The sequence below is a fragment of the Callospermophilus lateralis genome, chromosome 2 (assembly GCF_048772815.1).
Source record: "Callospermophilus lateralis isolate mCalLat2 chromosome 2, mCalLat2.hap1, whole genome shotgun sequence".
NCBI lineage: Eukaryota > Metazoa > Chordata > Mammalia > Rodentia > Sciuridae > Callospermophilus > Callospermophilus lateralis.
In genome coordinates, this window is record NC_135306.1 from 117432463 (window position 1) to 117458336 (window position 25874).

General features: G+C 33.8%; 1 protein-coding gene across 2 annotated transcripts in view; it reads right to left on the minus strand.

The window, feature by feature from the left end:
• Positions 1-435: 435 nt before the first annotated feature.
• Zc3h12c (zinc finger CCCH-type containing 12C) overlaps positions 436-25874 on the minus strand; it is a 66458-nt gene continuing 41019 nt past the window's right edge. For both annotated transcript variants that reach the window (XM_076846440.2, XM_076846441.2), the window contains exons 3-6: positions 16053-16192; positions 11047-11281; positions 8930-9036; positions 436-8301 (exon numbers count right to left, since the gene is read on the minus strand). In XM_076846440.2, the coding sequence (XP_076702555.2) occupies positions 6905-8301; positions 8930-9036; positions 11047-11281; positions 16053-16192 (1879 nt within the window). In that variant the 3' untranslated portion in view covers positions 436-6904. The remainder of the gene's footprint in view (positions 8302-8929; positions 9037-11046; positions 11282-16052; positions 16193-25874) is intronic.

Consider the following 25874-nt stretch of genomic DNA (forward strand, 5'->3'; position numbering starts at 1 on the left):
TTCCTTGAGATCTATTCAGACTATTTTTTAAAAAATAGTCAACTTTTGATTATGCAGATTCCAGCCCTACTGCAAGGTGAATCCCAAGCATGTATTGAGGCTTCACATACATTAGTGCTCAAACCTGATGCAAAATTCCAGTACCTATTATCCCACAAGAGGGGCCTTAGCAATATTTTTTAATCACTTGCCAGCCCTCAAAATTAGAAAAAGGACACCAATGTCACCCAACATTTCTTAAAAACTCTATGGACAAGGACACTATTAACAATCACTCTGTCTTGGCCAGATACCTGATGACACTTCAAAATCACCACATACACACATCTTCGTGACTGACTAGAAAGAAAACACTCTCACCATCTTAAGTTATGACTAGTTGTCTTTGACGTTTAATTTCAGTTTTCAGAGGAATTAATTTTGGTGCTAACATTTACATTGACACTGAATATGAGCTTACTTTACAGAATGCTCATAATGTTATTAACCACTGAATGCAGGTAAGCTGTGGACTACAGAAGGATAATGCTTTTATTCATTAGCAGCTATGCTGCCATAGGAGACCAATTTCTCTTCATGAAACAAAAACAAACCACCGTAAGAAAAACGAATATTTTAATTTCTCTCCCTCAGTGGCAGAATCATAAATCTGTTTATCAAGGATTTCCAGTAGTTCTAATAAATTGTTTTTGGAATTGTAAAAATTCCATTACAGAAACAAAGAGGACAGAGATAAATAGAATCACACCAGCTTATCAAATGGTTGCTTTAAACATATTCTTGTTTTTTTTTTAAAGAGAGAGTGGGAGAGAGAGACAGAATTTTTTTTAATATTTATTTTTTAGTTATTGGTGGACACAACATCTTTGTTTGTATGTGGTGCTGAGGATCGAACCCGGGCCGCACGCATGCCAGGCAAACGCACTACCGCTTGAGCCACATCCCCAGCCCCTAAACATATTCTTTAACTTACTTTTCCTGTAAGAAAAGTTTGCAGAATCAAATAGGGAATTCCACTATCAGCATACTACTATGGGTTAGAAAATCAAAACTAACCTGGTACACTTGCAACAAAATACTAAGTCTGCAGAAGTTTGCATGTTTGTTACTATTTTACATAAGGTAGAAAATTTATAATTTTATGATTTAAAAAACCAAAGGAAATCGAAAACATATTCTTTATAAAACCAAAACATTACTCTTCAATATCTTTTTTCTTTGAGACATAAGCTGCTTTAGAAAAACAGGTGGCCAAGGCTTTAATGGTCAACATTTTTTTTCCTGAAATACCCAGGCAGAAAATTTATTACATGATTTAAAAAGTAAAACTTTACAAGTTTTAACTAAATTAAAACATGCAGATATTTTCTCTGCCAAATGGTCAATAGAGAGCCTTAAATTGTTTTTAAATCTAAAGATTATTAGAGAAAAAGCCACTTCTAATATAACAGTACTATTATAATAGGAACAATAAGTAAGTTCACAGAAAGCATTAAAGAAACAAAAATAGACAAAACAATAAACACTGCTAAAAGGTAGCATTGTATTCCAATTTTAAAATAAAGCATAACTATTTAAGTGAATAGTAACTTTCACATCAATTTAATGTTCTTATGATGCTTTTGCTGAAACACCATGAATGTGAACACTGTGAATGAGGATGCCCAGCAGTGTGTACTTCCAAGGAATTCAGAACTACACATTATCACATTAAGAATATCATTCATCATGGATAGCCCTATGGTGTCTAAAAATCTAAACATTTGGACAGAGAAAGCAGAGATACACTGTTTCTTATAGTCACTTGTAACATTCACATTATAGATCATTATATAGTCACAATTTTTAATTTTACAGAGAAAAACTAAAACGTGAAATTGCAGCCTGTTTATCTTCTTTAAAATCATTTTTAAAGCACAGATCCGTCAATTATTAGAGGCCAAAACTAACAGAAAAAACTGATAAATGCAGTCTTTAAAAATTTTGTAGCTAATTATACGCTAATTTTCAAAATACAATAGTTTTTTTTTTTTAACAAAAGATAACGTAAAGGACTCACACTTATCAACAGAAATACAAAGCTCATGAAAAAAATTTCAAGACTTATTATCTTTTTTACAGTTTGTTTGTGTGTATGTGTGTTTAAACACAAGAAATATCTAATAAATAATGGTGTGAACATCTTAAAAACATAAATGCATTAAGGTGCTTTATTTAATATGACTGTATCAATCATCCTTTGAAGAACATTAATAACTATCTAATTTTTCTCTGAATGTCAGATGAAATAAATTATTATTTCTAATATTAACATATATCAGGATTTACTACTCACAGTGTCTGTTTTTCTCCCTCAAAGGCAGGAACCAGGAATGGCCCACAGGGCAAATCTGGCCTGCTGCCTATTTCTGTAAATAAAGTTTTATTGGAACACAGCCAACTCTTTTATTTCCATATTGTCCCTGGTTGTGTTTTTGCTATTAAGATGAAGGTGCGCAGGGGTTTTTTTTGTTTGTTTGTTTTTTAAGAGACCATTTGAAAGCTGGGGATGTAGCTCAGTGGTACAGCACTTGCCTAGTATGTCTATCTCTTTCTTTCTCTCCCCCCCACCCCCCGCAAACACACACACCCCCGCGCGCACAAGACAGAGAGAGAGAGAGAGAGAGAGAGAGAGAGAGAGAGAGAGAGAGAGAGACCATTTAATTCTCAAAACCTGAATTATTTACTAATTGATTCTTTTTATAGAAAAAGTTTGTCAACACTTGCTCTAGGACATTTTCCTAAACCAAATAAAATAATGCATGCTATTTTGCCTTTATTAACACTCAGCTTTCTCTAATTCTAATATATATATGTATATTTTAGCTTGTTTTTATACTTCATCATATTTATTGGCGGACTGGAAGCTCAACATCACAGATGAATTTTTGTCTTTTGGAATATAAGCATTATCTCTAGCAAAAAAAATTGTTTTATTTCAGGTCACTCAGGCACTCTTTACGAATTATTACAGAATAATAAAAAAAATGGATGGGCCACGTGCCAACAGAATGACCAGAAACTGTACATCTTATTTATTTTGAATAAGGAAGCTGGATAGAAAGAATAATAAAACCAAATATATAACAGCCATTAAATCAGGCATGAAAAGGCTTAGACTTTTTAAAACACACACATATGCACACACACACAGAAGCATCTTCCCACTTACCATAAAGAACTACAACATAAAGTAGATTTGTTTTATAAATATATTACTGTCTATATACATATAGTTACATCCACAAAACATGTTAAATAATCATTTGTATAATCAATACTACTTTAAGTTTTTTGTGTATTTTAAAATTACACATCTATTAAAATTATCAAAATAATTCTTTAAAAATATCAGGAATAAAACCAGTGAAGAGTTGCTTTCCTTTTAAGTGGTTCTAAATCCTATCATTGGTCATCCAGACCCTAGACTTGGTCATCTACAACTCAGTGAAACAGTTCAATTACAGAAATGTTAGCCATCAAAGGAACCCCCCTTCCATTTTTAATACTTCATAACAAATATGTATGTATGTGTATATGTATATATATAAAACACTCTTCTTTAGTTATATTACATATTCTCATAAATGCATTTTCATAAAAACACAAAATTCAAGTTTCCACCAGTATCAAATATTTTATACTGGTGAGCATTTCTTTCAATGTTTAAGTCAATGACAAACTCTATCAGGATACAGAGATCATAAAAACGAGACCAAAAATGTCTGCATCACATGCAAGAAAGGAGGAAATACTAAGGGCCAGTATATGGCCAGTTGGATACTATTCCCTCTGGACTAAGACACAGAGACAACAGACTGGCTAATTACTGTATAAAGTACAGTCAACTGACAATTATTCAGGGGCAGAATATTCCAGTCTGAATTCTTTTTTTTCCTATTCAGCTGACCATTATTGGCAATTTCACTACTTATTCACACACCTCTTTCTAGTTATTTATTAGCAAGTCTGATAAATAGGGATTATGAATTAGGGAAAAAGTTTTTGCTTAAATGAAGGTTTGGAATCAGCTGTAGATTTAATTTGACAATGGACTGCTTTTAGGTATTACTTAAGATAAACAAGAGTTTGCTATACCCAAAGTCTGCCAATTATCTCATTTTGAAACTCTGAAAGCAACACTGGTGTTTAAAAAAAATAGGAACAAATTGTCCTTTTGATATAATAAAATGGCTATTTCTTTTTTTAAAATATTTTTTTAGATGTTGATGGACCTTTTTATCCTTATTAATTTTTATTATTTATATGCGGTGCTGAGAATTGAACCCAGGTAGCAAGTGCTCCGCTGCTGAGCCACAACTCCAACCCCGAGAAAATGGCTATTTTTTACAACTAATTATACTGGAAGATTTGTGGGTAGTTCAGGGCTACTCACTTCAGTACAAGTGATGGCAGGGTACATTATTTTTCCAAAACAATCATGACAAATAGCCAGCTAAAAATATTAAAAGGCCAAATTTAAAAAGTTATATCCATTTCACCTAAAATCTCATTTAAAACAATTTAGTAATATTTGGCTATCTTCAAATAATTAAAATGCTACAAAGAAAATGGAAGCAAAACCTACAAGAATAATTTAAAAGTGATTTATACTATATAATCTTAGATTATGACTAACATAAAACATACTACACATCTGTAACCCTACTTTTGGCACGCATTTAGCCTCTGTATTTAAACTTGTTCTGTAGATAATGACTGACAAAATCAAGGAAAACAACTTCACAAGTGAGTACGGGTTGCTCAGACACCACTCAAAATGGTCTGTGTGGCGTCACCTGCATTACTTTTGGGTACAGATGCATGCCACACTCACTTCAAACACAACAGCAATAATTGTGTAGAACATCACTTTCCTGAATTAAGTTTGCTGAACATGGTTCAGATTATTGGATATGTCAATAATGCACAATGCCTTTTAGAAGCATTTACTGTATACCCAAATCCTACTTCATGCAACACACAGTGTCACACAAGTAGTGAAAATGTTATCCTAGTCAAAGATGCTTGGACATTATTTTCAGGCAGCATTTTACCTTTATTTTAAGTTCAGACTATATAAGTTTTAGGAGAAAGAAAATGCCAATAAATTTATTTAATATATTTTAATATATTATATAAAACTAAGACAGACACTTTTATTTACCTAAATTGTTACTTTTATTTTCTACCCTATTCTAGACCTCAATTTTACTTTAAAAATTTGTATTTAAATAAGGGATAAAATGTTGCCCAAAAGTCTAATCATAGTTACACATTTGTGTTTTTTACTAGATCTACAAATCAAAATAGTTCTTATAGTTAAAAAGATACAATTTGTATCAACAGTAAAAGGTACTTTCTGGTTTTTCAGGGCTTTACTTCAAACTATGGCATGTAGAATAATCCCAATGACCAGAGCATCCAGGCAGACTGTAGAAATAGATCTGAATGTGTCTGCTACACTAAGTAAAATCCAGAATCTGGAGGGAACAGTCAAGTTATGTCAATCACATGACTGACTGCCGCTGACTGCAAAATCTATCTTCTAGTCCATAGAAATGTAACGGCAACAAGCAAAACCCATGACTTTGAAACCAGAAATATCCCTTACTAATACTAGAACAGACTTTAGTCTGTATCTAAAACTACACTATTTGTGGCAAGAGTCTGGCCTTAATAATATAACAGGCCCCCCAAAAAAACTACCTTCAGGAAATGGAAAATATACAGTATCTTACAAAAATTTTAAGTTACCATTTACACTCCTCCATCACCACATCTATAGTGCAGTATCAATAAATGTTGCATATCCTCAACACATAAAACCATCTCAGGCCAGCCTTGATAAATAGCAGGAAAGCTAGAGTATATTAAATATAAAAGTTGCATTGAGAATAATTAGATTCATTAAAAACAGGCAAGTATTGAGAAAGGGTTATTTATCCAGTATTGTTGTGCCCCCCAAACAAATAGACAGACATTAAAAATACGGGTCAATGGAAATCGAGGAATTCAATTCCATTCCTACTGTCTAGAAGCACATCATAGCTGGATAACAAAGCTCTAACCTGTAACAGTTACGGCTTTTGCCTTATTCATAAAAAAATAAAAATAAAAAAATGGAAATGATTTTTCCATTGATTGCATCTGCTTTCTTTTAAACTGACCATATTAAGTTAACTAATTCTTAACAGAAAAAAATCCAAACAAAAATACAACAGTGAAAAGTGCCATATTGTAAATCATTCTAATATATACTGTTACCCTTTTCAACATAAATCGGTAACTTACATTTTGTCTAAAATATAAAGTCAGTGCTGTAGTATATCTTTGTTTCTATAAATAATGATTATAGCACAAAGAAGCCCACTTTCCCCAAATAAAAATAACTTAAAAAGCTGTAAAAGATTCTAATTAAGCTTGGCTTGAAAAAATAGTTTGCTAGGTCTAGTCAAAGTTTCCACATTCTGAAGGTATTATAATTGCTTGCGATTGATAGATAAACACCAAGTTAATAAAACATGAAACAAAGATAAAAAGTGCTGCATATAAACCCCTGATGCACCAAAGATTAATATCAAAGATCACAGATACATCTATTAAATCAAACTGGAAATTTTTCCAGCCAAGGATATAGCTTTAAAAAGGAAATGTTTAAAAAAAAGTTTGAATGTAAAGCAATCCCGTGATACTTCCACCAAGTGGGGCTATACATACAGATTCCATGATACAGTATTTCACATAAATGGATACTATATAACCTCCTTGCTGAGAAGGAGATCACATGTGCTATTGTAGCAAACCTCCCTCAGCATTTGAGCTGAACAAAAAACTACTAAACACCACAATGATGCATCATCTTTCAATAACCCAGCTGTGATTTCTCCACTAAAATGGCTGCAGCAAGCTGCTGGGCATCTGTCATGTGAGGATTTCTTTTCATGACAATTCTCACAAGGTCAGGTGGGAAGATGTTGCACAAGTTGATATAAATCTTTTCCCGGTTGTCTTGGTACCTTGGAGGATCTTGTGGTATTCCACAGTATGGTATTCTCCAGGTGGGCTCCTGCTGTTCAGGTAGGCTCTGGAAGGTGAACTGCTCGTAACATGGTGGTGTGGAGTTATCAGGCAAGGAATAAGTCTGCCGATACCCATAGGCATCCATTCCGAAACTCGGCCTATCCCAGCTTCCCAACCCTTCCTGACGGGAGTAAGGCTTTCTTTGTCTTGAAGGAGAACTGTCATAGAGTCTGGAATCAGAAATGCTGTCTATTCTGGTAGCCACTAGGGACCTTCCTAGGTGTGGTGCCTTCGAGTGTGCTGAACTTGGAGGAGAGGGGTAATCACCAGGACAGCTAGACCGGGCACCCACAGCAGGGTGCTGCAGATGCATAGCCAAGTGTGGAAGAGGAGGCTTGTGATGGAACTTTGGTTCTTCATGACTGTAACTTTGCACTCTGGTTAAGGGGTCGTGGAAATTCTGCAGGAAAGGCTGGGAATTAAGGCGGCTGTGAGGGTGCATGTGTTGACACTTCAAATTCTCTTCCAGCTGGGGGTCAGGAGAACTGACATAGGATCGGTCATTGTACCCCACATAGGAGTCACTACTCCCGCAGCTCATGCTCCCTTCACTGCTGCAGTCAGAAGCTACAGAACTTATTCTATAGTCTGTGTCTAATGAGAAACGCCTTTCAGGACTTCTTGGGCCTGAGATACTCAGATTTGAATATGCATTTAACATGGAATAATATCCAATGTCAACAGGTGAGTCACATTTTGGATACTGTTCATAAGGCATTGGCGTTCCATGATTTTTGGTTGCCATCATCATTGGAGGATATTGTCCCTGTGGTCTTTGATCCTGAGGTGGGAAATGAACTCCAGATGGAAGGCCATTGCTTAAAGATGTAGTGCTTTGGGGTTTTGCAGTAGAAGTAGCCGGTATACTAACTAAGGAAGGTACAGACCTGGTTTCCAATTTGTTTTTGGTGGGAAGCTTTTCTTCTAGGTCTTGGTAGACTTGAGTCCTTATGCTTGGATCTGATTGCCTCTTTGGAGCACCTCGTTTGACGTCAGAAGTGCTATCAGCTTTTGTGCTACAAGGAACACTGTTGCTTTTCACCAGTCCTCCTTCATTTGCAGTTTTGGCTGCTGTATTTCTAGACATGGCACGAAGTTCATCAGCCACTGACCGCTGAGGCTGACTGCCCCTTTCAGGATGGTAATATTTGCACTTGTGTCCATAGGTACACTTCTTTCCTAAGAAGAGTAAAATTAGTTAGGTAAAGTAGCGTACCATCAGATTCTGAAAAATCAGCATGGCACTAGTATTTTAACTTGTGAAAGAAAGCAGAAATGGGAGATGTGCTAAGTGTTATTCTCTGTTCCATACTCATGAGAAATGTCACTTTTTAGTCTTCATTTCCTTATTAGCAAGAGCAGTAAGAAAGTTGGCCAAATGCTTAGTGATGACCTCACAGCTTTTGGCTAATACCACATGTTCTCAACTCACACTTGCCTCTTCTCTTCCAGTGGGAGTATATAATCAGGTAGGAAATTCTGTTTAGAAGAATAACTGTGCTGCTATATTATAATAAAGCCATGCTTATCTAATTTGTGTCTAGATAGATTAATTCTAAATTTTTACCCACCTAAAAACATCATATAGAATTAACTGAGTTTTCAAACCATATTTTAGTTCATGGCAATTCATATGTATTGAAGCCAAATAGGTAAAAATAATTAAGGGATTTTCTTAAATTTAATTACAATCAAAAGAACCACATATTATGCCATCCAAAATTTTAAATGCTGACTTTTATTAACAAAAGTTTAACAATATATTGTGTTCTAAATATAAATGTTAAGTATTCATAAAGAAAGTTACCATATGGACAAGGCTGCTTTTTGTGTTCAGGAACAATAGGTTTCTTCCTCAGAAAATTATCCAGACTTGGGCCATGTCTGCCAAGAGGGTCATCAGGGGGCATAAACCTAACATGGAGACAGTAAAAAATGATACTTAAATAGGAGGTTGATAATTTAATTCTAAAGATACTGTACAAAGATTTATTTACTCTAAGATAATTTGAAATTTTAATCCAAGTTTTTGATTCAATATTTACAGAGTAAAAAAATGACAAACACTACACAAATTTCTCCTTTCTTAGAAACTAAAGTAAAATATCTTAAGCTGAACTTGTATGTTTTTTAATTCAAACAAATTTTGAGTCTAGCGTCTTTTTAATTTTTTTCTTCTTCTCAGAGGAGTGCTGGGATTTTTTTTTAAGGATTTCAGAAAGTGATTACAACGAAATTTTATGAGAGTTCTGTAAACATCTGTGTTGTGAAGTTGTATGAAGCAGGTGGGGAGTAAGATGGATCAGCTGAGGAAGGGAGGGGAAGAGAGGAGAATGCGGTGAGAACACTGCATGTAAAGTATCTGATACCAGTTATGTGTCAGATACTTTACATGCAATAATCCCATGAAGTATTAGCTCCATTTTACAGATTAATAAAATTTTCTAATTTAGGTATAAAAGAATTAAGTAATTTTTATCTAGTGTCCCGTAACATAGGAAATATTCAATTATGACTGACTGTTCAAAGTCTATTCTCTTCCTATAGTAAATGTACTTCTTAGATGAAATGGATAAAAAATCTTAAGGAAGTAAACTTATTATTATTTGGATTGACTGTACAATGGAGAAAAAAAATTATAGTGTGCATGATAAAAAGAAATTATGATTGAAGAATTATACTACTTGTCATGATACTGCTAGAACTTGAAATAAGCCTAAGTAGTTATCTATAAAATAAGAATAATGCAAGTAATGTATGAACTCTTAGGGAAATGACAAAATGACTGAGTAATAAACAGTAGGCAAAAACAGTGTTTGTTATCATGAAAACAATGTATCAACATAAAAGTTAAAAAATAAAAGACCAAGTCACACCAACCACACAATTTTAATACAATTATTTTCCATGCTTTGTCTTTTTTGTTTGTTTTGTTTTCTTTTTCTTGTTTCTTTTTGTTGCTTTATCTTTTTAACATAAAAATATTTTTCCATGTTTCTTAATAGCTTTCATAATAATAATTATGAACAGATGAATAATATTCCAGTAGGATATGCACTGTAACGTGATTGCTTTCTCTACTGCATCTTTAGTTTCCTTTGACTTCTTGCAATTATAAACAATACAAAAACAAACATACCTGGTCTTTTCTTTTTTCCTCATTATATATTCCAAGAAATGAGAATATTGGATTGAAAGGGCAAACATATTTTTGAAGCTTCTGCTAAATTTTGCTAAAATGTGCATCAGTTTACATGCATTTTTAAAAGCATAAGGCACACACAAAAATATTTTTTGTGAATTAAATAGGTGAGGGGCTGGGGTTGTGGCTCAGTGGTACAGCACTCAGCCTACCATGTGTGAGGCACTGGGTTCAAGCCTCAGCACTACTTAAAAACAAATAAAAAAAATAAAATTATTAAAAAAGATGAGAAATAAAATACTTTTTAGATTGGTTTGCATTTTTGATTATTCAAAGATGATATTTTTTTCATATTTATAAATATATTCATTTCTATGTAACATGCTGGTTCATGTCATTTGTCCATTCATCAACTTATAGACTGTGACTATGACTAGAGTCTTATATTGGTTTTGCAAACTTTAAGCTATCAATGCTCTAAGTTAACTTGTGAAAAGTATCTTTTTTAGGGTGAAGATGGGAGTTCTTCACCCTCAGAGTTTAAACTTTCTTGGCCTCAGGTGCTCTGTTAGAGGTTTCAGGGAAGGGCAGGGGCCTGTTGTTCATGCAAAGCCTTCCATAGCACAAGTCTGCAGTTTTTCTGACTACCACTGAGGATCAGTGGGAGATCAGTTGTTGGAAGAAACCTGTCTCAGGTCTGGTCACCATAAAATAAAAAGGATTCTTAACAGCTGCCAGGTATGGTTATATTTTCAAGGAAGCAAGAGCATTGGTTTACTTACTTGTCATTGACAAAGGAATACATTAATAACCGCTCATCTATGAACTTCTTCCATTCTGGTTTTTCATTAGCCAAATCCCTGTAGTTATCATTGGACACAATTATACCATCTGACTCAAAAGCAAGCTTCACAATGAACCTGTCGTCATAGCACACCACTCGCCTTCCCTGGACTCGCCGGGATGGCGTGAACACCAGGATTTTCTCCTTTTCCAATTTGCGTAAAATTTCCTGATCTGCAAGAATAGTAAGGGCAGAATTTGAGGAATACATAAATATATAACATATAGAATAAAAACTTTCATACATTGTGAGTTTTTAATGAACTGGAATATATGTAATCATTTAATTAGAGATTATGATTCATAGTTGGTAGGTGTAGCAAAATTTGTAACTCCCTAGAATATTTTTTTTCCCAGGAATTTAAGGCTTTAAGAATAGTAAAACAAAATAAAACAACAAAACCTGATCAGCATAAACCTCAATGTGATTGAGAAAATTCTGATTTTCATTCCATGAAGCTTTTACTAAAAGACTGCTCTTAGCAACTTTATAGAACAGCTAAGCTCTAGAACCAGCAGCATTACTGCTACAATACAGCTTCTTAGACATTCTGCTACAATGACACTCTAACAAAGCATATGAGTTGGATTTAAGAGACAGCAGAAGGTATTCTCCTCCCAAGTTTGTGTATTTTGTAGTTTTTTTTTTGTTGTTGTTGTTTGTTTGTTTTTCTAACTGGTTGGTGTGATGGTAGGAGAATCTGAAAAGTAGTAGCACATGTAGTAGAGATAGTCAAGGGAAACCTTAAAATATAAAAGGAGGCAGAAAGCTCAAGAAAGTTGAAATAAGGTCAGAAATATTGGCTATTATATGTTCTGTGTCCTTTTCTCTGAAATATGGCAACAAGTAGCCAGTTAGTAATTAAAAAAAAAAAATCTTTTCAACAATTACTACACGCCTACTCTGTGGCATGTGTTGTGCTAGGTATCAAGAACCACCAAGGTTAATGTCATCTCCTCAAAGAGGGCACAATCTTACTGGATCAGACAAACATGAAACTGGGTAAGCAAAAGTATAATTGCCATTGCAGAAATATGAGCAGGCTCTACAGGAAGAGGAAATGGAGGAGTGATATGGTTAGCTCTAATACTGGCATATGAATTGGATGATGGTTCTCACAAATGAATTCATTAAGACCAGAACTTGGTTTAAAAAATCAGCAAAGCATTAATGGAAGATATGAGGGTGTTAGAATTAGCAAACCATGGATAAATCTTAGATTCTCTCACTTCTTACATCTGGCAATCATAATCTCATTGAGACTGTTTCTTTATGTCTGCAAATGCAGTGGCAAGCCTATGAGGAGTAAACGAGTTAACATGAGTAAAGGACACCACATAGTGCCTGGCAAATTCTTAATAAACACTGTGCTCTTCAACTTAATAGAGACATGTAATTGTCGGATCTCTTTTAAAAAATCAGAGAAAACCAATTTGAAAGCAAAAGCCCAGACTCAATTATAAAATTCACCATATCACAATTACTGTGTTTCCCTCATAAAGATTTTGGGGACAGGCACCATGTCTCATTTATCTTTGTATGCATTAGCACCAAGCCCCTGAAATGAAATAAATACTTACGTAATGAATGACTAAATGAGCTACTTGAAGATGTATACTCTGAAAACTTCCAGTGTATTCACTGTATTATGTGCATGAGTGATCCATGGTACCTTATTATTCAGGAGGGTATTTACTGACATCTGATATTCCTTAAGCCTTGATAAAGAGACTGCAGGAATAAATGTGGCAGCCTAATAATCAACACAATCTTGCTTAATTTGAATTTATAGAATAGCTAATGAGGTTGAAGGGACAATTAACTGGATGATACATAAATAATCCTAACTTCAATACAGGTTCATTATAGCTGGTAAGTTAACATAGATAGTGCTTAGTAAGTATTTGTTAAAATAAATGGAAGAAGAACTGGGCGCAGTGGCAGATGTCTGTAATCCCAGTAGTTCAGGAGACTGAGGCCGGGGATCCCAAGTTCAAAGCCAGCCACAGCAACTAAGGTAAACCTTGTCTCAAAATAAAAAATAAAAAACAGGCTAGGGATGTGGCTCAGTGGTTAAGTGCCCCTGGGTTCAATCCCTGGTATCATGGGAGGAGACGGGGAGGGGTGGGGGGAGAAGATTGGCAAAAGTGCTAGCCTGAATCTCTGAATCTGAAACTTTTAACCTAATTTTTTTGCATTATTTTTGGTGCACTGTGAGCACTGGACTATTCAATTTATCAGGTGTTACCTGAATGAGGGCTTTAGTCAAGAAAATTATTATATTTGGAGAGAAAACACTTAAAAGCCTCTAATAACAGTTCTGGCATTTTACTAAGTAAAGTGCATATTGAATTTCAGAGACCTGGTATGCTGGTGTTTTTAAACCAAACTCAGTCACACTTCACATGTATATTATCATTATTCCTTCTTGATTTTAATTCTTTTCCTACTTAAGAAGCCTGCAAGTCATTTATATACTTAAACATTGAGCCAGGCATAGTAGCTGCATGCCTGTTATCATAGAGACTCTGGAGGCTAAGGCAGGAATATTGCAAGTTCAAGGTCAGCCTCAGCAAAGTAGCAAGACCCTGTTTTAAACTAAAATGTTCTGGGAATGTAGCTCAGAGGTAAAATATCCCTGGGTTCAATCCCCAGTACCAAAACATATAAACAACAACCCAAAACCCTAGATTGTTAATGTAAAAGAATATGTCCCCTTAAAATTTCTGCCTAAATATTCCACCTATTATATCAATCAATCCTAATTTATGGATTATTTTAACGAAATTATAATTTTTTTTCTTTTTTTCTATTCAAGATAATATAGCAATGAATATCTTTGGTTATAATCTTTGCCTGTGAGCTCTGCTATTTTAGGGAGGTGGGGTGGGGACGGGGAATTATTCCTAAAAGATGAACTAGTAGGTCTAAAAATACAGTAGCCACACCCACCCATCCTGAATATGTATGTTCCAAGACTCCCAGTGGATCTCTAAAACCACAGATAGTACCTAACTCTCTATATTCTGTACTTTTCTGTACATACATTCCCACAAAGTTCAGTTTATATATTAGGCACAGTAAAAATCAATAATTAATAATTAAATAGTATAACTATGACAATATACTGTTAAAGTTATGTTGAACGTGGTCTTTCTCAAAATATTTTATTGTAGTATAGATTTCAGTAACTTAGCATATTGTTAAGTCAAGAACTTTCACCTTTTCACTTAGAAGAATTACTTTATAGCTTCTCTCTAGCATACCCAAATTGGCAGCATAACTCTTGAGCTTTAGGACTTTATTAAGAAAAATAAGGGTTACTTATGCACAAGCACTGCAATAGTCAATCTGATAACCCAAGAAGGCTACTAAGTAAGAAATGGGTGGGCAGCACAAACAGTGTTGATATGCTGAACAATGGGATGTGATTCACGTTCTGGATAGGATGGAGCAGGACAGCATTAGATTTCATCACACTAGTCAGAACAGTGCACAAATTAAACAAATTAAACGTAGGAACTGTTTATACATTCATAACAGAACTGCATGAGCATTTTACGTTAAGAACATGAATTCTTTATTTGTTGCTGTTTTTCTTATATAATGGATGAGTTCTTAAGAACGTTTCTGCAAAGGTTTGATGTAATTACATCTATCTTTTCCTTCATAATTACTTCTAAAATTTTTAAATTTAGAAAGGCCTTCTCCCACTCAAAGACTACTTTTAGTCTTTGATGGTTTAATTTTTGACAATTACCTCTTCAACTATCTGGAATTTATTATTATAGGGCATAAGATAAAAATCTAAACAAGTATGTTTTTTTCCAGAGTTATTCCAACATCTTTTAGCAGAATTATGCCAGCTCTCACATTTTTATGTGAGTCCATAGCTTTGGACTTCCTACCCTTGGCTGCCTACACATTTTATCATAATTTGACAATGACTTTAATAATTGTAAATAAAAAGAACACTTAAAGTAATCTACCTCTTTGGGTATATGATAGGTGGTCATTTGTTGTTGATTTGAAAAGTTTTATGGTTTTCTTCGCAGTTGCCTCACAGATTTTGTTAATATTAGAGGTGGAAAACAGGACAGGAAGGGTTGGATGCTGATGTTACAAAGGATATCTCTACCTGAAACTCATACATTTAAAAATTATGAACTAATATAAAGTATGAATATAAATAGTTTATTGAGACTAGTCATTTTTTTCTTGACCAGACAGTATATTCCGTGGTCTTAGAGGTCTTTTTCAACTTTTAACCATTAGAACTTGACTGGCATCTAGTTTAATTTCTTATAGCGTATGAGAAAAGTGGGGTTCAGAGGCTCAGTGTGTTGCTCAAGTTCTGTTGCAAGTAAATGGCAAAGGTAGAGAAGGCTTCTTGTCTCAGCATGTCTCCAGAAGTCAGAATTTTAGGGGTTGGGGTTTTGGCTTAGTGGTGGAGTGCTTGCCTAGCATTGTTGAAGCACTGAGTTCAATTCTCAGCACCTCATATAAATAAATAAATAAATAAAGGTATATTGAAACCTAAAAAAATATTTTTAAAAAGTCAAAGTTTCCATAGTTGGGGTTTTGGCTTAGTGGTGGAGTGCTTGCCTAGCATTGTTGAAGCACTGGGTTCAATTCTCAGCACCTCATATAAATAAATAAATAAATAAATAAATAAATAAATAAAATATATTGAAAACTAAAAAAATATTTTTAAAAAGTCAAAGTTTCCATATAAATGAAAAAAACCCCTTGATTCATGTAGTAAAGATTAGTGTTCAGTTAATTAGATAATTTTCAAACTTGAGAACAATTTTAATGTCCCACACAAGACAACCGCAATCATATAGAATAAACAGAAGGGGATTAAGAATACCTGAGTGTTAAGGGATCTACATAGATATTATACAGAAGATAGGAACAAATAGCTGCCTGTAATGAGCTTACCTGTAATGAGAGCATCAGGTCGGGACTGCTCTTTTCTCCAAGCAGGAACAAAAACTGTAATATCTTTATGGCCTCTTTCCAAAAACCAATCCACTGCCAATTTTATTCCTCGGCAGGAAAATACTTCTTTGTTTCCATGGCTGAAAGATTATTTCATAATACTTAAAACACAACAAAACCTAAGTTCAATTAAATTAATTCAAGTTTATAAACAGAAACAACTGCATAATAATAATAGCAATATTAGATTTGAAAGTTAAGGTGAAGGCCGAGCTCAGTGGTACATGCTTATAATCCCAGTGGTTTGGAGGCTGGGGCAGGAGGATTTCGAAATCAAAGCCAGCCTCAGCAAAGGCAAGGTGCTAAGCAACTCTGTGAGATCCTATCTCTAAATAAAATATAAAACAGGGTAATGGTGTGGTGGTGTGGCTCAGTGATTGAGTGCCCGACCCTGAGTTCAATCCCCAGTAGCAAAAAAAAGGGGGGAGGGGGAGACAGTTAAGATAAAGTTGCATTCCTCAGAAAAATTAAGATAACTTAGTTGAAAAAATCAAGATCGGTGAGAAAACAATTAGAAAACTGAAGTGATTATTGTATAGAAAATAAAGAAAAAATAGGTTTCCAAATGTAAAGTTATAAAGATTAACTAGTCAAAAAGTTTACAAGTTCTTTTTGATAAAGAAAAGGCTTCAACCATAGAAAGAATTTTAATCAAATGTAAAAAAGTCACACAGAAAAAGAAATCTGTAAAAAACAGTGAAATGGAATACTTCAGTTTCTAAAAACTTTTCCTTTTTAATAGTTTTTATGTATATTTTTCAATATAATGACTAAGTCATCACAAAAATTTTTAGGTGACCAATGTAAAATAACCCCGCATAGTCATGGAAAGGAAAAACACGTTCACAATCCCATACCAAAAAAAAAAAAAAAATACTTTCTATATCCTGCAATGAAAAGATACCTAGTTTCTGTTGAACAATACTGTGTTGGACAAGGATTAATGATGTCAAAAGGGCATTCAAAATTGGATTAGCAGTCTTAGTGTCTAAAAGAAAATGCCCAACTCAGGAGTCATTCAGTAAGTATTTATCTAGCACAAGGTTCTACTTATACATATTAACCAAATAATTAAAATAACACTAATTTCAATCATTTTAAAGAAAGAAGTTTCTGCTTTGAATGTAATTAACTGCATTCTTTACAGCTTAAATTCTGAGGGCTCCCTTTCTTACATATTATTTTATTTTTTGGACAAAGAAGGGCTGAATGAAATTATGTAGGTAAATGCTTCTGTTAACTTTTAATAGACATCAACCATTAGGAAACCCAAGAACCACTAACATGCTGTAATCATTTTCAGTACAAAACAAAAATTGATTCATCTGCTTCATAGATGTTAAAGACTACAAATACAAACACAAGAAATTGTGTTTCATGGTTTCACAGACCTGTTGGTTCAGGGAATGATTAGAGGTGAAATCAGATTCACTGGAAGTTTCAAAGAATGGCATAAGGAAAGGAAGAGTGTGAGGTCACATTTTCTAGGTAAGAAGGGCTGCCTACTAGCCTGCAAATGCTCCAGAAAGAAAGGAACAAAGTGATGTTTGGTTTCATGGAAAATCCTGAAATTTAACCAGTCTCCGAAAAACTATAGAAAATGAAGGTATCTCTTCAGAGAACACATAGAGCGTATTTCTAAATACACTCAACTTGCTAAAACTTTATTATATTTTTGCTTTACTTTATTGTTTTAAAATCTATTATATTATGCTTTGCTAGTAAAATGATGATATTTGTTTTATTGAGAGTTGACAATTGTTTCTGCCTCTAAAGACTGGCATGCATAAGCAATTTCTTCCTGGTGATTTCATTCAATAAGGGTAACTGTCACATTTTCTCACTGTACAAATAGAAGATTCCATCTTCTCATTAAAAAACTTTCATAAAATGTGTGAGACCCCAGACCATTTACAATCATGGGACACAAATTCTATAGATTCAACAATAGGAAACTGTATCAATTCCAATAATAAATTTTGTCCTCATTATCTTTTCCTCACCCTCCACAAAGCATCACAGGGAAAAAAAAGGAATGAATAAGGATGAAAGGTGGTAAATAGAAACATAAAAAGAGCCTGGATTTCTGAGCAGATGGACCCAAACTATGTTCAATCTTTGTTATATGAGAAAAAATAATTCCACATTTATGGAAGCAACTGTAGTGCAACTTTCTGTTGTTTGCAGTTGAACACATCCTTAACTTCCACACTAGGCAGACTATAAACCAAAGTAAACTGGCACAGCTCAATCAATACCAGGGAAAAGTTCATAGTTTAAGGCAAATACATTTCTAGGGATAAAAAAGCTATTACATAATAGTAAAATCGGAACAATTCACAGGCAACTATGGTAATTATGAACTCATAATCTGTGTCAATAAGGCAAAAGTTCACAGGATTACTAAAAGAAATTAACAAATTCACAATCATACTAATTGACAGGTGAGGCAGAAAACATTAAATAAGAATATAGATAATAGGAACAATCAATTAAATACTTGATCTAATGGACATATACAAATCCTGCACAAATTCAGGGAATAGAAAATCTTTTTGTGAGCACATCAAAGCTTCATAAAATTGGCTGTATACCAGGCTATAGAACAGATTTCAACAGGTATCAGGAATCTGAATCATACATAAAATATCCTTTGACCACAATATGTTACTATGTTACAGATATGAGGTTCTAACAAAACCAATTTAAAATTTTAACTTTAAAAGATTATTTAATTTGTAATAATAATTAAAGCTAAACAAATCTAAACAAAAAGAACTTTATAGAAAAAATGAAAATTAGAAACTTGTATTAAAGAACACAAGAACTAAAAAAAAAGAAACAATATAACATTTTCAGCAGCAGTAAGACCCAATTTATAAAGATGGCTATCAAGTTAACATATAAAAGTACATTATATTACCAAACAAATTACAGAGAGAAGTTTTTACAGAACTTGAGAATCTGATCCTAAAATTGATATAGAAAAACAATGAAAACAATGCTGGGGGCTGGAGTTGTGGGCTCAGTGGTAGAACGCTTGCCTGGCATGTGTGAGGCCCTGGGCTCATTCTCAGCACCACATATAAATAAATACAAAATAAAAGTAAATAAAAGATCCGCTGACAACTACAAAAAAAATAAGGTGATGTTACAAATCAAAATTGGAAAAAGATGGACTATTGAACCAATGATACTAGGGCAAATGGCTATTCATATGGAAAAAATAAAACTGTACTTTTAATTCTTTCCATATGCAAAATGTAATTTGTAGGCAGATCTAAGATTTAAATATGAAAAGAAACATTGTAAAACTTTTAGAAGAAATGACAAGAGACATTCACAGTAGGATAGGGAAGTGCTTGTTAAATAAGACAAACAACCACATACTATCATAGCTTTGAACAAATAAAAGTTCTTTACCCAAAACTTCATAATTTATAAAGAAATGTCATATTGGAAAAAGAGACTTGCAATTTGTAGAAACAATCAAGATTCTAATAGTTAGAATAAATTAAATATTCTTTTATATCAAAAACAGTAACCCAGTTTTTTTTTAAGGTAAAAGATATGAACAGTCAATTCACAGAAGAGGAAACCCAAATGACCAATAAACACATGAAAAGATGTTCAATAGTGGAAAAATGCAAATTAAAGTCAAAGTGAGATACTCCTTCACACCCATCAGATTGGTAAAAATAAAGTCTGCAAACACCAGATGTTGCCAAGAATGTGTGAAAGTAGGAACTCTTACTGTACAGGTGGGAGTATAAATTGATGTAACTATTTGGGAGAGCAATTTGGCAATACTCTATAAAGATGAAGGTGTGCTTTCTCTAAAACATAGCAATTCTACATCCGGGTTTAGTAAAACTACACAGTAACCTAAAATTAGATTCAATGCAATTAGCCATTGGCTTTCATCCTCTGCCCAGCCTTGGATTTTTACATGGGATAGGCAAATGTTCCTCACTGCTAAAGGGAAGAGAAAGGCATGCAGGAGGGGTAGGTCCCTGAGTCTCCAAGATTTTCACAGCCAATCCTCCCTGATTAGGAAAAAAAATTAAAAGCTAACTAAGAAATTCCTAAAATGGCTGTTATTTTGGAAGTCCCTGTTAAACACCAAGACCCAGAATTATTCCTACTAAGATTTAAGTCCAAGCAGACAACCACCAGGTGGCTCCAAATTACAGAGGTAATTTGCAGGGGACTTGGACATATCAGGAGAGGTTTGGGGAGACTGAACTTAATCAAATCTTACTGAGGCATGTTGAAAGATGTGATTAATGAATGATATGTGCTAGATATAGTAAAAGGGACAACTATAGGAGGTACTAATGAGAAAATGACAAGAGTTAAGTCTGATAAAAACTATGAAAAACAGGATGTCCAAGTATAATGTTACTGATGCAATTAACTATCTGTTGGCTGTTTATTTAAAAAGAAGCTCAGCTTTAATTCTATATAAGAACAAAATTCACAATAACTTTGTAGCCACTTATGGGCTATCTGCATACACTCAGGGATTTTTCTCCCCTGAGTAATGAAATTAGATAATATTATATTTATGAATTAGTATATTCCTTCAGATATCAATTTCTTTTTTTAACCTAAAAATTTAACAATAAGGATGGTTGGTAAACCTTAAGTAAGTTCTCTGTTGGGTGATTTCATTGGAAGACATTGTGGTTACCTTGAATTAGGTAGAAGACCCTGAATATATGCTAAAAAATTACCCTCCAACTGTTTTGGTTTAGTGGGATAGGGTTTCTGGGGGAAAATTCCAAATCTTCACAGCAAATTTTGAGTTACTGTTGATCAAAATGGGTAATATGAGCTTGAAGATCTCATCTGACTATGATACTGGCTAATAGTAGAAAAATATGAGAAGTCCCGAATGTTGTCAGCAGATCCCTTAAAAAAAAAAAAAAAAAAAAAAAGGCTTATTTTACTCTGCTGTTTGGGACAGGTTCACCTATAAAAACATCACTTTGCAATGGCCAGAGAAAGGGTTGACTGAAGTAGAAAATTTCGTGTATTTACAAAAATTCTTAGAAAAACTCCACTCAAAAGAATTACTGATGTCTCTGCATCTATTTTATTTCTCAGGAGATAAAAGAAAGAGTAAACTGGATATCCACAAAACAATTTAGGAAAATGGAGGAATAAACTAAGAGGAGATTAAGTTATTTGCCTTTCTATGCTGCTTCTTAGCATCAATCTAGGACCTTGAAGAGTGGGGTGATGAATTTTTGGATGGATGGATGGTTCCCAATGACTAAAGTGTCTGGGGATAACTTTCCCCTTGAAAAAGCAGAACTGCAGTCTTATTAGAATATTCTAATATGAATTTCATCTCTCAGACTCCTTTAAACCCAACATGGAAAACATAGCTAGGGAAGTAGAAATGATGAAGAGGAAGGAACAAGGAGTTTGAAAATGTGCATAAGAGATTGTCCTAGAGTTAGGTTGGCAAGTAGTTGCACTGGTAACTTGGACAAAAAGGAAAACAAAAGTCAGGATATCAAACAGTCAAAGGAGCCTGAAACTACACTGCCATACAAACCAACTGCTTTTTCATCTAGTTGTGAAGAACACCAGTGCTAACCCTTTGAAATTCCACTGATTCAATTACCTTTTATAAGTGATCCAGGACTATCAGAGAAACCATATGATGTAATAAGGTTACATAGGCCCTGTTTCTCAGCTGATATTACCCATCTTAAAATGTTATTTCCTTTGCTCTGGAAAGATCTGCAAAAATCTGCCAAGGGGTCTTTGGCATGTTTTTAGTTTACATGTGAGAATGTGTACTGGCTGCTGCATGGAGTGTTGCTTCTGATTGACTGCCTGACTAGAGAACAGGCATGATGGGAAAAAGGATAACCCCCCTCACATAGCTGTACGATGGCTGCAGGAAGCCAACTACCTCCTCCAACATCTGATTGCTCCTCATGCCTTTAAAACTCATTGTGAGTCACTACAGATGGCAGTGAAATCTTTCTGCAGGAGGTGATCTGGGGAGAAGTTGCCCTGCTGCTTTTGGATAAGTCTTGCATTGATTTTTCCTCAGTTGCTCACTGAAGCATTTTCTAAATTAATGAGGATGGATTTAGAGCAGATTAGAATAGAGTCAGTCTTCTCCACTTTTGTGGCAGTTTTATTACAGGGAATAAAAGCATAAGTGAAGGAGAGGTATTTTAGATGGTAATGACAGACAAGTTTTAAGGTACTGGCAACAGCAATCTAGTTTGGGAGAAAAACTGGAGATAAAGGTAGAAAGACAAAAAGAAACTTAAGACTACAATGTCACCTGCCCAATTAAAATTATGTACAAAGGGAGCAAACCCTTTTGGGGGGCTACCAAGTTCTTCTCTCTTAAGACACCTGCTTCTTTTAAGAGAGAAGACCTCTTAATGAAAAGTCAAAAGGTCACTACTGTTAGAAGCCAGGACATTGGGAAAAGAAACGGTGAAAGACTGAGGAGGATACAAGAGATGCAACCCAACTATGAAGCTTTATCACTCCTCCAGGAGACTCTTCCCCTCAGGAAATAGGACAGGAAGTAACTAGCAAATGGTGCAAACCATTGAGCAAAACTGGCGTAATGGAGGAGTTTCAAAGCTGGGAATGAAACAACCTCATATATTTCAGTGTGTTTCCTGCCTTGATCTTTGTCTGTCTTCTTGTGAATACTAGAGTCATGGATTTTGCAATTTCTGCTAACCTTTCTTGTTTTATCCTGGCCAGAAAAATAATCTGTTTCTCTTGATAGTTTATTCTACTTGTACTTTCTCTTCTGAGGTTCCTAAGCAAATAAGAACTGGTTAGAAGAGCATGTCTCTCTCTTGTCCTTAATTTGTGAGACCTACTGTGTAAACTAAGGACTACCATATAGTTAGTGTACTCCAGAGACAGTATTGTTGGGGCTTCTGAGGAACAAGGTGCTTCTGAATTGGAAGTTGGTGAATATGTGCTCTTTTATACTGATAGTATAAGTATATATAAGTATGGTATATATAAACTTATATGTAAGTATAGTATATGGAATGCCTTCATGCTATGGGCCAAATTTTGAAAAAAAGAGGCTTTCTAACATTATTGGTAACTACAATGTCACATGAGAAATGAATCATTAATTTGAATCATTACAACTTCCCAAAGAAATTTCTGTATTTCATTGTAGAACTCATGCAGGGTAGCAAGGTGAAATTAATTTGTAGACTAAGCTGTGATAAGGACTGCTGAACTTTGAACTGGGTTATCTAGAGCCCAGTTACTTCTATCCAGGGATGGCTACTCAAGGTTTCAGACATATGCACACTTCCTTATGACGTGGAAAACTGGAAACTAAGGGAAGCTAAAATGAACACAAATTATCTTGGCAAAAATTCTTCATTAGCTTTTATTATTTTGCAAGTTTATTTTTTTCAGAAACTTAATAGGATTATCTTTAATTTATTCATATTGACTACTGTAATATATCTGAAAAGAATATAAATTCTACTTTTCTGTCCTCAAGAAAAAGGTAATTCCATAATAAGTACAAATAAAATAGTATTTGCTATCTCCTGTAAGACCATAAATAACTGCCACTATACAATTAAAATATGCTTGCTTATTATTGTCAACATATTAGTCACTTACAATGGTTAATAGATGATAAAGGTGCATTTGGTAATGCTGAGAAAAATTCAAGGAACCACATATTTTAATGCAATCTGTTTCATTCTGTGATCTAGAAGATGGGAAAGCTGGGCCAACCACTCTATCTGCCTTTTCTAGAAAATGTAATTTCACGTATTACATTTTATTCAGTTATATATACAGATATCATTAACTAGGTGAATTGCAGGACAGGAAGTGTTATCTTAGAATTAAAATGTTATCTACTAGTGGTAGATGTGAAGAAAAACAGAAAAACATGGAGAAAACTAAAAAAGGAATGAAGGCATCTATTAAAGGAGACTGCCTCTTTTAATACTTTATGTGGCCTTGACAGGGGTGAGGGTAAGGGGGAGAACAAAGGTGTCTTATCAATTATCTTTTTTTTTCATCAAATTTCATTTTATTACAGTTTCCATATAATGTTTTAAAGAGCTTTGGAAATTACAGGTGATTTTTTTTGCTTCTTTATTGTCTAAAATTTACATAATTTTATTTATATGATCTAAGAAAAGCTATTCCTAAAAAGTAAGTCCTTTTCACATCTATAACCTAATTTTAAAACTGTATCTAGAATAGCACGTTTTAATATTCCAAATAGAGATGGCTTTTCAATAGTAGACTGACAGTGAAAATAACATACCGTCTAGAATTAGACATTATGTAATCTCTTTATTAGTTTAAGTCTTTTCTTTACCACATTTCTGTGATTTTAGGCAATTTCTTACCCAAACCTCTATTCCTCATATTCAAAATGAGGATAATCCTATCTGCCTTATAGGATTGTAAGAACTGAACAAAGTAATATACATAAAAAACCTAGCAAAGTATCCAACATTAAGAAACATTATTATATACAACCAGAGATATGAAAAAATGTGTTCTTTATGTGTAATATGAATTGTAATGCATTCTGCTGTCATATAAATAAAAAAATCAAAAATAAATAAATAAAAATATATTAACATCTGGGCATGGTGGCCCCCAGTACCCAAATAAATAAATAAAAAACATCAACAGCCTGTTCTTATAATACCAGTGATTTTTCATGTGAATTTTTAGTATTTTTACAGTGAATAGTATAATAAATCGTATTATCTTTTATTCTTATATTAAAATTCCTGCTCATTTATTTTTATTTATTTATTTTACTTTTTCCTCCTCATTTCTTTATCCTCAAATTATTTGCTGGGCATCTCTTTTGTACATTATTCTGACATCTGTGCCAGAAAACAATATTTTATTTTAAAAGAAAAAAAACATTATTTCTTAATGTGAGAAAATAGTAAAATACTTGGTTTGGAATAAAAATGAAACCAATAAAATAAATCTCTGTTTAATAGCTTTACTTTCACCAGAAAGTAAACTATCTTGTAGGGCAATATGGTTGATGTGTGGAGATCGCTAAACAGTTTTAGATTTCAAAAGAAACCACCAAAAGATTATGGTACTTTGTAGGCTTAAAAAGAAAACAAACTTCTTTTTAATAAACCTCTGTTTATTTCATCTATTTAAATAAAAATTTGACCTATAAGTTTGATATATTCTAAAATGTACTTCTCTATATGATACTGTCCACTGGAGAATGAAATATAACTATAAAACTTCAAAGATTTAATAAGTCATTATATTAATCCACCTATCATGATGACACAAGTAGCAGAGTTTGTCAGTAAAGTGCCTAGAATGAAACATATAAAGTAAAAAGTGTCAGTTTAAACTAGAAAATCATTTTTTAATTTTTAGAAACAAAGTTCTTCAAGTTCAGATATAAACAATTAAGGAAAGTCACAGCAGCTGGAAACAGTGATGCATAGTGGTGCATGCCTGTAATCTCAAGCAACTAGGGAGGCTGAGGCAGGAGGGTCAAAAGTTTGAGGCCAGCCTCAGTAACTTAGCAAGACCCCATCTCAAAAATAAATAAAAAAATAACAGGGAAAAGGTACACTGAATGCTATTGATAAAATGATAGTAATATAATATTAAAAAGTATTTAATGACAGTAAAGCACAGGTGCTCTTCAAATATTCGTTGAATTATTATTTTTCTTCAGTTTTTAGGTCTGATAATAAAGAAAGCATTTTGTGTATAAAAAGT